At 42.8% G+C, this 12,274-nt stretch overlaps 1 protein-coding gene across 1 annotated transcript in view; it reads right to left on the bottom strand.

Moving 5' to 3' along the window:
• Window positions 1–847: 847 nt before the first annotated feature.
• Window positions 848–12,274, bottom strand: part of Dstyk (dual serine/threonine and tyrosine protein kinase) — a 57,038-nt gene continuing 45,611 nt past the window's right edge. Inside the window, exons 10-13 of the mRNA XM_070041700.1 lie at window positions 10,777–10,890; window positions 8,367–8,481; window positions 6,002–6,136; window positions 848–5,615 (exon numbers count right to left, since the gene is read on the bottom strand). Coding sequence (XP_069897801.1) covers window positions 5,428–5,615; window positions 6,002–6,136; window positions 8,367–8,481; window positions 10,777–10,890 — 552 coding nt within the window. The 3' untranslated portion in view covers window positions 848–5,427. The remainder of the gene's footprint in view (window positions 5,616–6,001; window positions 6,137–8,366; window positions 8,482–10,776; window positions 10,891–12,274) is intronic.

Raw genomic sequence — 12,274 nt, 5'->3', positions numbered from 1 at the left:
TTTTTTAATTTCAAATTTAGACACTAATGGAGCATTTGAGATTAGCTTCTCTGTGCCTCTGCTTTCTCACCTATGAAATGGGGATTAAGTGCCAAGGCCATAAGGTTTTCTGAGAAATAAATCCATTAATATAGGATATGTGCTTTTTGGTTTTGTTAAGAGTCCTTGGGATCCTGCTAAAAGTAGAATTACTGAAGTTGAGCTGAATAATGTTCAAAAGCCAGACGTTCAAGCCAAGCCTGGACAACTTTGCAAATGGATGATGGATGAGTAGAGTATACTCAGAGATAGAGTGCTAGCATAATACACATTAAGGAGGGAAGAAGGAAGGGAGGAAAGGCATACTGATCACTGACTTTCCATAGTGACTACAAAGTGCTATTCTCAGGTGGTGGCTTGTTGAGTGAGCTAACTGAAGAGGAGTCAGCCTGAACAGAGAACTCAAAACATTCTAAATGCAGTGGTTGGCCTACAGGTTACAGCCCCAGATTCTTCCCAGCACAAGAGGGAGGAGCTAGGCTCCTGATGCTGCAAGTTCTCCATCCAAAGGAATGTTGGAGAAAAGGTATCACCCCAGGATAGGTTTGGCAAAGTAACTTTCTGTCTTCTCCATCATCCTATCATCAACCATTTTCTCGCCCCACCTCTAGCAGTGCTAATAAAAAGAACCCCGTTACCAAGAGCAACCAGGTGGGCTGATCATGACGGGAGTCTGCCCTGGCTGCGAGAGTAACAGTGTCATTACTCCCCCAAAGGCAAACTGAAAGACATGGTGGGCAGTGACAGATTAGGGAGCAACCTGTGAACACTGGCAGAGCAGGGAAAGAAAGCCAAAGCCAAACAGATGTTAAACTAAAATGTTAATATGACCTTTATTATACAGCACATCTGGTATTTGTGCAACCTAATGATTACATAGAATACTCTGTAAAACCAAACCCAACCTTTCAAAGTTACACAAAATGAAGACTAAGCCCACAGTTGTGTATCTTTAAAATACACACAATCAACATGTTCCTGCTGTAACAATGTCATGGAAAGAGCCAGAAACAGGAAAGGAGGGAGAAGAGAAGGCTGTGCCAAAATAATTCTTTTGTTATTGCACTTTTATTCTACACACTAGTATGTTACTTTTATTTAACACTGTAATAACCATTAGTCCTTTAGAACAAACAAAAAACATTCATAAGGACAAGCCCACCAGCCGTGCAGACCAATTTCTTGCCAGCCCTCTGGGAAGCTAGCTTCCCGTGTTAGATGTCCTCATACTGTCTCTGCCATGGCCTCAGTTGGACTAGATGTTACAAAGCAGATGAAGTCAGGAAACTATTCAACAATAGTGTTACTGGAAGTCTGTGATACACGGTGTCCCCTGGTCACTCCTTCCTTACATACTTTCTAAGTATGTGCCATCCTGGGCTTGAACTCAGAGCCTAGGTGCTGTCCCTGAGTTTTAGCTCAAGGGTAGCACTCTACCACTTGAGCCACAGCTCCACTTCTGGCTTTTTTGGTGGTTAACACTGGAGAGATGAGTCCCATGGACTTTCCTGCCCGGGCTGGCTTTGAACCACGATCCTCAGAGCTCAGCCTCCTAAGTATCTAGGGTTATAGGCATGAGGCACTGGCACACTGCTTTACCCACTTTAATTCCCATGAGGTCTACCCCTCTTCACCACGTTTAGAAGAATAAATTCTTGTTTTATTTTTTTAAAAAGTGGGTAATTTGATCCAGCAAACCCCCCAAAGCAAGTTTTAAAAACTAAGAAAGCAACTGTCTTCTAACCATCAACTTTCCAGAGCTATAAGCCCACTTGATAAAATGTGGACTTGGGGAGTCCCCCTCCCATTAGCCAAATGAGATGCTAAGTAGGGATATGGATGGAGTCTCCCAAACAAGGCTAAAGGGTACCTCAGTTTCCCAAAGTGCTATTGTAGTCACCAAACACCCTGGACTTCTCAGTGCTAAGCCAATAAAATAAAATAAATAAAGTGTCTTTCAGTGCAGTTGTCACTCTGCAGCCCCACCATGGGCCCCTTGTGTCAGAAAATCATTTCCCAACTCTTAATGGACTTTTTTTTTGGGGGGGGGGGTGCTAGGGACTGAACCCAAGGCCATGTGCATGCTAAACACTCCCCTACCCCTGAACTACACCCCCAGCCCTCTTTGGCAGCTCAAGAGAAGCTACTGACCAAGTTCTACCATTTCCTACCAGGTCCTCTATTCCCTGTTTTGAGCTTTAGTGTTAAACAGTAGCAGCAGCTACTGACTAGCCTCCATCCCCAAGTGACTCTCTTTGGTTTAGGAACAAGCAGGGCAGTGAAAAGCTTCCTCAGTGAAGAGGTCACTGTGGAGGCCAGGGGCAGCAGAGCCAGCCTGGGGGAGATTCTCCCTCCCCACTCCCACCATAGGCAAAGCCAACCTAGGGCCCCGGGCTTCACTGGCATTTCTTCTGATTGTTCTGCAGGAAGGCCTCTCTATTCGAGGCTCTCCTTAAAAGTTTTAGCAGGACAGAACACAGCGAGTGTCATTCTTCATGCTATCCTTCCTCCCTTAGCTGCAAGCTCACCCAACCACACAGCAACACAACCAAAGCTGGGAGGTACAACTGTCAGTCAGGACTATGGCTCTGTGGAGTCCTGTTTTGCCCAAGTGCCACGATGCTTCTCTGAATATCTAGTGTCTTCCCAAGTGATATACAATACAGTACATTTCATGGCATTCCATCACTTTAATAATATGGATGCCAAGGAACAAGAATTAGCTAACAATGTTATAAAACACAAGTACACACATTATACACACATATCCTGCACTCAGCCTGCTGAGTATTTAAATAATACTGCCAAATGTCCTCAAGTGGACTTTGGCTAGCCTGGAGACTTTCAGGAATATTTTGCACCTATCTAAGAATACTTTTTTAACCTTTTTCTTCTATAAAACAACCACTCATCTCTTTATTTACCATTAGTCTCTCTCTCCCTCCCACTCAGCAAAAGTTGTAGGGAGTCTGCCAGAAAACATATTTAAGAGCAGACTAAATGAGCCATGGGGATAAATGGAAAAGAGACTGGATGGGGGGGGGGGGGGAACCCAACCTCCCAAGTATGTGTCTGAGCTAAGACTTCCAAAGAATGTAAGGAATGTGGTCTCCACAATGAAGTACAGAATCCTGATTAAAAGAGTTAAGAGAAACAGTCTACAGTTCCCTGACTATGAAGGGCTTTTCTAGAAATTCTTTTTTTTTTTTTTTTTTTTTTGCCAGTCCTTGCACTCGAACTCAGGGCCTGGGCACTGTCCTTCAACTTCTTTTGCTCAAGGCTAGCATTCTACCACTTGAGCCATGGAGCCACTTCCAGCTTTTTCTGTTTATGTGGTATTGAAGAATTGAACCCCAAGCTTCATGCATACAAGGCAAGCACTCTACCACTGAACTACATTTCCAGACCCTTTTCTAGAAATCGTATGCAGCACAGACATGGGGTTTTTTTTTTTTTTCAGTAAGTAGAGACTATTAATTTCTCCTTTCTTAACTGCACACCTGGATTTCTGAAAGTCCATTGCAGTCCCTGGGAGGGTAACAGGTTACACTGAGAACACAGTAGCCTGAAGTATAGCTGAATAGCTGTTGAGGTTCTAAGAGATATACTGAACATAAAACCAGAACAGAGCTGGAGCTGGTGAACCCAAAGGCACTGGCATCTGTACATAAGCAGGTTCACAGCATCACATGGAGCTCTGAAGGAATACACGTGTGTGGGGGCTTCTGCTCAAGTGCATCCTAACCAGAGCCCAGTGTGGCTAGTTAAAACTGAACTAAAAGTTACATCAAGCTTGGGGGTAGCTCAGTGGTAAAGCATTTGCCAGCATGCATAAGGATCTTGGTTCAAACCCCAGCACTGCTGGAAAAAAAAAGTTATATAAAAATGGATTATAGATTCCATGTATATTATACATGTTAAGGATGGTCATTCAGTAACAACTCTAGAAAATAGCAGCTAGTCTAACACTTACTGTTAAAACTAGTTGGGGACCTATTTCATAGACTTTGTTTGGTTTTGTTTTTTGAAAGAGTCTATTTAGCAAGCTGGCCTTGAACTTGTGATCTTCCTGCCTAAGCTTCCGAAATACTAAGATTATAGGAGGAAGCCACCACACCTGACTGTTTCATATACTTTGGAGCTGGACACAAGGGCCAGACCACAGTCTGTACTGGAATTATGGATGGAGGTGACTCCCCTCTGCTGCTCATTCTTCTGTCTCTATCTACTGGACTAGTTTGGTAGAAGGAGGCTTTAAGCCAAGCCCTGAGATGTATCCATGTTGAATCTGTCTTCCTGTTCTGACAAATCAGTTTCTTTCCTTGGGTACACTTCATGAGAATCTCACCATTCTCTTCCTTCTGGTTCTTTTTTCTTGTAACAAATTAAAGTAATGCAAAAAGAAGGAACAGAAGAAAGCTTGGCTTTTTAACCATTGGTCAAGCTTTAAAAACATTAGTGTGTTAGATTCAAACACAAAAGAATTGACTTTTTCAAGTTGCAGAAACAAGTTGGAACCCTTCTGGGAGGCGTGTGTGCCCAGACCCTGGCCCACCAGGGCCTCCACCATCCCAGTCTCGCCATGTTTCACACTGGGCGGGGGGGAGGGGGCGCGGATGGGGAGGGCCTCAGCCATTTATACTTCAGTACATGCAGCTCTTCCTCCTTGAGATCAAGAGAGCAGCAGGCAGAGAAAGACCCAAGGAGAGAGTCCACTCTGGAGTTCCCATAATCGCTGTGCCTGTGTGTCAGTAAGACACACACACACACACACACACACACCCTATGTGCACATGCTTGTTTTTTTTTGTTGTGGTTTCAAAATGTAACAGTGAGTCCCCCCACCCCCGTATCAAGGACATGTGGCCCTAAAATGTAAACACACTGCACTGCAACTGCAGACAGCTTTGTCTGTCCCACCTTGTGACATCCTTGGTCACTTATAACAGGAACCAGGCAACCTCAAGTTATTTTTGTTGTCCTTGTGTTCACACAAATTTTCTAAGTGGTCCTTCCCACTGGGCAGAACCAAGCCTAGTTAGAGCTGACAACATGAAAGCAATACATTTTAATACTACTGCCTCTGCCTTTCCCACTCCTGTCTTAGCAACCTAATACAGTAACTGTAGACGGTGGTAAAGTAACATTTGTCTCCTTTTTACAAATATTAGACCATCTATACCACAGGGACAGTGTGGGCATCAGCAAACTGCCCAGAATGCTCAGCTGGTCATCCAACTCTTCACTGTCCAGGAGCCATCTCTGCTATGAGGTCACCAGCAAGCACCAATTCCCTTGGGAGCTTCCATAGTGAATAAACATCAAGTTCTCCCCACAGCCTAAAGGTGAAGGGAAGGATTGAAGAGTGAAAGGGAAAAGTCCCTGCTTTCAAGTAGAATCATCTAATCCTCTGTTTGGTCGCTCAGAGCTGGACTTGCAGAGTCGGTCCATGATGCCTCGGAGCATGGGCTGGACAATGCCCAAGAGAGGCCTCTTAGAGGGATCGCCGTCCCAACAGGCTTCCATCAACTGCCAGCACTCCTCATCAAACACAGGCAGACGTTCAGGCCGGGCCCCTGGAGAGAGGAGCATGGAAAGAAGGCAAGAAGGGCCCAGCATTAGAGGCTGGCGCTGCCTGCTGGGGCTCCAGACAGTGTGGAATGCAGGGAGCTCTGGCTTGTACTGCAAGTGTACGTTATAACTAATGGATAGTGGCCAACAAAACTCGAATACACTGGCACAGGAAACAAATGAACTGGCTATTTTTTTAAATAAAAGCATTTTTGAGAGTTCAATCTAGCATTCCTAGAAGCACTGTCTTTCCACATGCTGTGGCAGTCTAAACATATATGGAGTCCTGCTCTGGACTGGCCAGAGAGGCGAACAGGGCTCCTGCGCAATGTCTGGGCTCCACTTGCTCTCACCAGGGCAGGTAGGACAAAGTGGTGCTTCTGGATCTTACCTCTCCGCACATTGTTCCAGAGATGGTCTTTGCTAGCACACCTCTCAAATGCCTCAGGGAGCTTCACGGAGCCTGAGCAGATATACCAGAAAAGAATCCCAAAAGCGTAGACATCCACAGAATTATCATACTTCCCTAGTAAGAAAGGATGAAAGGCAGTGAGGCAGGGAGGGGAAGGCAGCAGCATCGCTGCCACTTTTAAATTGCCGGTCTTTATATGCCTTTCCTGAAACATCTACTATCCTTCATACCATTTTGCCAGAAGACAGGTCACATTTATATGTAGTTACAGTCCAGAAAACCATGGTTGTGGGAGGTTAAATAAGCCAAGATTTGAACTTGACAAAGAAGGAAAAGTAAGGCCTTTCATGTTAATGGGATGGTCTGAACATAACTCTGAAAACTTGTATTAGGGACAGGTGCAGGTGCCTCACATCTGTAATCCTAGTTACTCTGCAAGCTGAGACCTAAGGCTCACAGTTCAAAGCCAGCCTGGGCAGGAAAGTCCATGAGATTCTTATCTCCAATTAACCCCCCCCCCCAAAACCTGAAGTAGAGCTGTAGCTCCAGTGGTAGAGTACTAGCCTTGAGCAGAAAAAGCCCAAGGACAGTGAACATCCAATCCTGAGTTCAAGCCCCATGAATGGCACAAAAAGGTGGGGGGGGGAGTTGTATTAGAGAAATACAGGTAATTAGGTAATTAGGTATGTAAGATAAAGATTTTGAGCTGAGCATGGTAGCATGGTAGTGTACTCCTATAATAGCAGCACTTGGGAGGCTGAGACAGGAGAATCATGAGTTTAAAGCCAGCCCAAACTACATCACAATCAAATGCAGTTTCAAAATAACCAGTTTTAAAGGCAGAGGGAAGGATTCCTATCTAGTGAGCAGTGGACAGTCATCTATGTATTAATGCAGGGTGTGAAAATAATGTACTTCAGGAAGTTTATTCTGACAGCAGCAGAAATAACCAAAGGAATTTAAAAATGAAATAGCCAAAACAGAGTATGAGCAGTGGGAAAAGAAACTTGAAAAAAGTAAACCTAGAAAAGAAACATGATGACTGTCTTGTCTGGTTCTGATATGGGCAGGATCACAGTTCTCTGACTCCTAACCTTCTTCATTACTTGATGAAGAGCTGGGAGGAAGACTGGAGAGTGAAATGAAATAAATATTCAAATATATTGCTACCACTAGAAGCTCTCCCAACACTAAGGACTGACCTATATTACCTTCCTGTTTTCCTGGCAAGGTACAACCATTCCTCATCCACTCAGGCTCAAAACTTCAGTCTTCTCTCTTCTGTGTTCTTTATGGCTCACTGTTTACATTAAAGAATCTTTCTTCTTCTCCTCTGAATTGCTCTCAAATCTGTTGCATTGTTTGGTTTCAACATTAATTGCAACCTCGTCTTGCAGACAACCACCATCTAACTGGGCTCCCTGCACTGACTTCTCATTCACACTCCAACTTCTGCAGGCTAAACTAATATTCCATAAACATTTTCTTTGCAGTCCTGATCAAAAGCTCAAAAGCAAGCCTAAGTCCTCTGCAGGATTTTCAAGCTCAATATATTTACTCCAATCCTGTTTGCCACTATTTGTTTCGATTGTGTTACAGTCCTTAGTATTTCCCTTTCTCCAGTCTCCAGTATTCCTCAATATACAAGGTTGGATTCTAAGACAGAAAGACAAGATTCAATACTGAGGTCTAGTACCTTCTTTCCCCAGTGTTTGTGAGTTACTTCACCAACCTAGTCTCTTTGTTCATGAAACTGACTTTAAAATGTATCAAAACTATCACAAGATTGTTGTGAGGACTAAATGAAACAAAATATGCAGAAATATGTCCACACTGGGCATATATACTTAATATATATGAAATCCTTTTCCAACTACCACTTTTCTAGACTGGACTAAAGTTCTATCCAAAACCATCATTTATCTTTTTGCCAAATACTAACATCAAAAAACTTAGCCCTTACTTTAGCATTTAGTGTTGCCTTATACCAAACTACTTTACTCTTTCAGTGAATCTATCAACTCTAAGTTCTTCAGTAAAGACATACATAACTATCACAGGAGTTATTCAACCAATCATGACTGTTGCCCATTATGACATTCAGGTCACAGACAACCCAAAGTCACATGCGTAAGGGTACTTGTGACTCTCATTTGAACATTTCTTTCTCACTCCTATCCCTCTTCACTGCTCCCCTCCTTGCCTTAGAGTTCCTGTTCTGGTTTCTTCCTTGCCTGTAGCAGACATCCGGCAGAGCTTGTGTGTGTACTACTTACCTGCGAGGTAGCATTCAAGGTTAAAGCATCGAGGCCTGCCCAAACTCCTCCATGTACTGCAGCCTTACCTGTGAAAAGTTCAGGGGCCATATGAATTGGTGTTCCCACAATGCTGCCGGACATCATGGCCTCTGGCTTGCAGAATCCTAAATCAGTGATCTTGGCCCGGTTCTGCTTATCCAGCTGCCAAAAAAAAGTAGAATGAAGTCACCTTGCCTCTAAGGTTGTGTTTAACATTCAGCTCTAGACCCAAGCTCAAAGCAGGTACCTTACAGTTGTACTTAACAAATCCCATCTCCAACCCTGAAGTCTCCAAATTCATTCCTATTACTGTCCTCTCTCCCTTCTTTGAGCACTTTGCAGGAATTGTGTCTTCATCCTTATATCGCCCGCACCTAGCATAGTGCTACCACAAACCAGAATATTCAGTCTTGAAAGAATAAGAATTCTCAGAAGGACACTGAGGGAGAACTTTCAACTCCTGATTCTTGTAACTAAAGAGCAAAAAGCTGAGGTCTTCTAGTGAGCTGTGTGGAGTTTTCTATAATTCCTCAAGTTTCCTTTCCTAAGGATCAAGAAAGTACTGGGGGTATAGGTCAGTAGAAGAAAGCTTAGCCAGAACAGGCAATGCCCTGGGTTCTATCCCTAGCACAACAAAAACAACAAATAAAAAATACCTGATTGAGCTGGGTGCTGGTGGCTCACGCCTATAATCCTAGCTACTCAGAAGGCTGAGATCTGAGGATTGCGGTTCAAAGCCAGCCCAGGCAGGAAAGTCAGTGAGACTCTTATCTCCAATAAACCACTAGAAAACCGGAAGTGGCGCTGTGGCTCAAGTGGTAGAGTGCTTGGCTTGAGCTGAAGAGCGCAGGGACAGCGCCCAAGCCCAGAGTTCAAGCCCCATGACTGACCAAAAAAAAAAAGAGAGAGAGAGAGAGAGAGAGAGACACACACACAAAAAAAATACCTGATTGGGGGGTGAGAGATGAGAAGGAATGTGAAGGGGAAACAAAGGAGGGGGCAGCAAGGTTTGATAAGAAATGTACTCATTACCTTGCCCATGTAATTGTAATCCCTCTGTATGGTATTTTCACAATAAAAAAAAAATACCTGATAGAACAACTCCATCTCATTTGGAGGTTGATTAGTCTCTTATGTTTTTTCCTGTAATTTTAGGGAGATTTTTTTCTCTTTTTGCAAACTGCTGTCATCTTTATACAACATTAAAGTATTGCTAGAAACATTACAATTATACTCTAATATAGTTTTCAAGAGGAATATGTCAAAGGATTCTTTTTTAAGTCTTCATCTCCCATTTCCTACAAGGGGAGCTGGAAATCAATCTCTCAATCTCTCTCGCTCACTCCCCTCCCCCTCCATTTTGCCATACATTAATCTTGTTATATGCTAAAATAAATGCTTTCTAAAGCTATTTAAAAAAAAAAAAAGGATTGGGGGGAGGAGGTAGTTCTAGGATTTGAACGGAGGACTTGTTCAGCTGTTATTCTACTACTTGGAAATCATGCCTCCACATCTGTTTGTTTTGTGTGTTTTCTGCTTGTTATTTTGGAGATTAAATCTTATGAAGTTTTCTGCCCAGGCTGGCATCAAACTGCCATCCTCTAAATCACAGTCTTCTAAGTAGCCAGGATTACAGAAGTAATTGGCTCACAGTGCCTGACTAAAAGATTCTTTATAGGATGGGTGACAGTTCTGACAAGCTCCACCTTTTAAAGTACATATACTCACCTCACCTCTCATTCAGCATCTCTAATCAAACCCTCAGCAATCAAAAAGACCTGTACTCCTCAAAAACATCAACGTCATAACAAAACAAAAAGCAGAAAAACTATTCTATAAGATTAAAGAGACAAAGGGAACATGACAACAAAATGCACAGTGTTAACACTGGACTGGGTCCTGGATCAAACCAACATCATGTTTGGAGTAATTGGATTCACTAGGAAAAGTGGACCGTGTAATATAAATCATATATTGAGTAATAGTATATCAATGTTAAATTTCTTGAGTGTAGTAATGGTACTTTAATTATGTAGAAGATTGTCCTTTCTTATTAGAAGGTACATTTAGCTACAAAATGTGATCTGTAACTTACTTTTAAGTAGTTCAGAAAAAAGTGTGCGTTTGTGTGTGTATAAAGACAACAAGACTGTTAGAAAGCATGACAGAATAGAATATAAATCTTGATAAAGGGTATATGGGTCTTCATTGTGACATTCTTCCCTTTTCTGTAAGGTTAACATTTTTCAGCAGTGTAGAGGGAAAATCCCCACAATGTAAGTAGGTCTCTATTGAAACTCCTTCCTAGACCTAAATACCGTCCACCCATGGAAGCAGTTAACTCTACCACTTTCCTCCTGGACATTTCCTAGGACAGTCTGATATTTGCATGCACTCTACAGAAGCTTGCTAAATCCAAGAAGCATAGGAGTTTCTTTGGACACCAGTCTTACTTACCAGCACATTTTTCAGTTTGATATCACGATGAACAAGCCCCTGGCTGTGTAGGAAACGGACTCCTTCCACCACATCTAGAGCGATCTGCAAACGCATCTCCAGTGTCAGCCCAGCCTTTAGGAGACAAAAGAGCCGACATGTCATGACAGTGCAACTGCTCAACCAGCTTGACCCAAATGAGATTTCAGTCTGTGAGGTATTAAATAACTAACTGCACTAAGACACAGAGGACAAAACAAATAAGGGGGAGCAGTTAAGAAAAGCCTAATCCTAGCAACCTGGGGGGGGGGGTAAATGGAGAAAATGGGAGGATTGTGGTTTGAGGCCAGCTCAGGAAAAAAAAAAAAAAAGCATGACACTGCAGCTCAACCAATTAGAGCTAGGTATGGTGGCATGCACCTATGATCCCAGACCCTATCTCAAAAATAATCAAAGCAAAGAGCGGCTTAGGTGGCAGACTGCCTCCCTAATGAGTACAAACAAACAAAAGGTCCTGAGATCAAAACCCAGTACTAAAAAAAAAAAACAAAAAAAAGCGCAGAGTAAAAGCAGAAGGAAGGAAGAACAAGCCAAAAATCACAAAGCCAGATAAAGCCCTTGTCAGGTGCAGCTGGTCCTGCTGGACGACCCCCAGATGCAAACAGAAGAGGCATAAGCAAGTAACTAAACGTATGAGCTCATTTCTACCATCGTACCAACTCTAGACCTACCCTTAAAGCTGCTTCTAGGTCCTTCAGACAGATTAACTGCTTCACATGCCTGGTTACCCAGGTTTGGTTTTATGGGTTCAAATACCAAAGCCACTATATTACATATCCAAAAATCAAATGGGGCATTCTATCCCATTTATGGAAATATATCAGGCACTACTGAGCTGAACACATCTGAGATGGAGAGAGAAAAACCCTTGGAAAGTTCATCTTACTGATTCCTCAGGAGTCCTCGAGGCAGGTCTAAGGTTTTCTTACTTCTGGAAGCCTTTAGAAAAGAGGAATCTATGAAAAGAAACCTGTTTTGGCATACTCAGGTTGGCTTTTCTCTCCTACCCAGCCCTAATGTAAGGACAGATGAAAAACTTCATTTGCTTTTGGTAGCTGTTTTAGATGAGGGGTTGAAATTCAGCAGCCACCCTCAGATACTTAAAGTTCCTCAGCAGCATATGCCAGCGTATGATTTTTTTATTTAATCAGATTATATAACAAGTTCATATATGTGATTTTTGTTTTGTTTTGTTTTTTGGTAGTGCTGGTGAATGAACCCAGGGCTTGGTGCATGCTAAACAAGCGCTCTACCACTCATCTATATCCCTAGCCCCGTATCAGTGATCTCTGCTTTAAACCCTCCTGGGACTTGTGTCAGAAAAATATGTACATTGTGCAGCCTCTCGCTTACAACAAACCTGAATTCTATGGAAATTCTTAACATTTTGACTCCTGTATAATTTTTTCCAGTATCTCTTTGCAGGTTACCTCCTCCATTCCCAAAATGAAATAGCTGC

Source organism: Dipodomys merriami, unplaced genomic scaffold (genome assembly GCF_024711535.1).
Source record: "Dipodomys merriami isolate MVZ:Mamm:240054 unplaced genomic scaffold, mDipMer1.0.p SCAF_31, whole genome shotgun sequence".
NCBI lineage: Eukaryota > Metazoa > Chordata > Mammalia > Rodentia > Heteromyidae > Dipodomys > Dipodomys merriami.
Note: the sequence above shows the minus strand (reverse complement) of the source record. Positions and strands in the feature narration are given on the sequence as shown.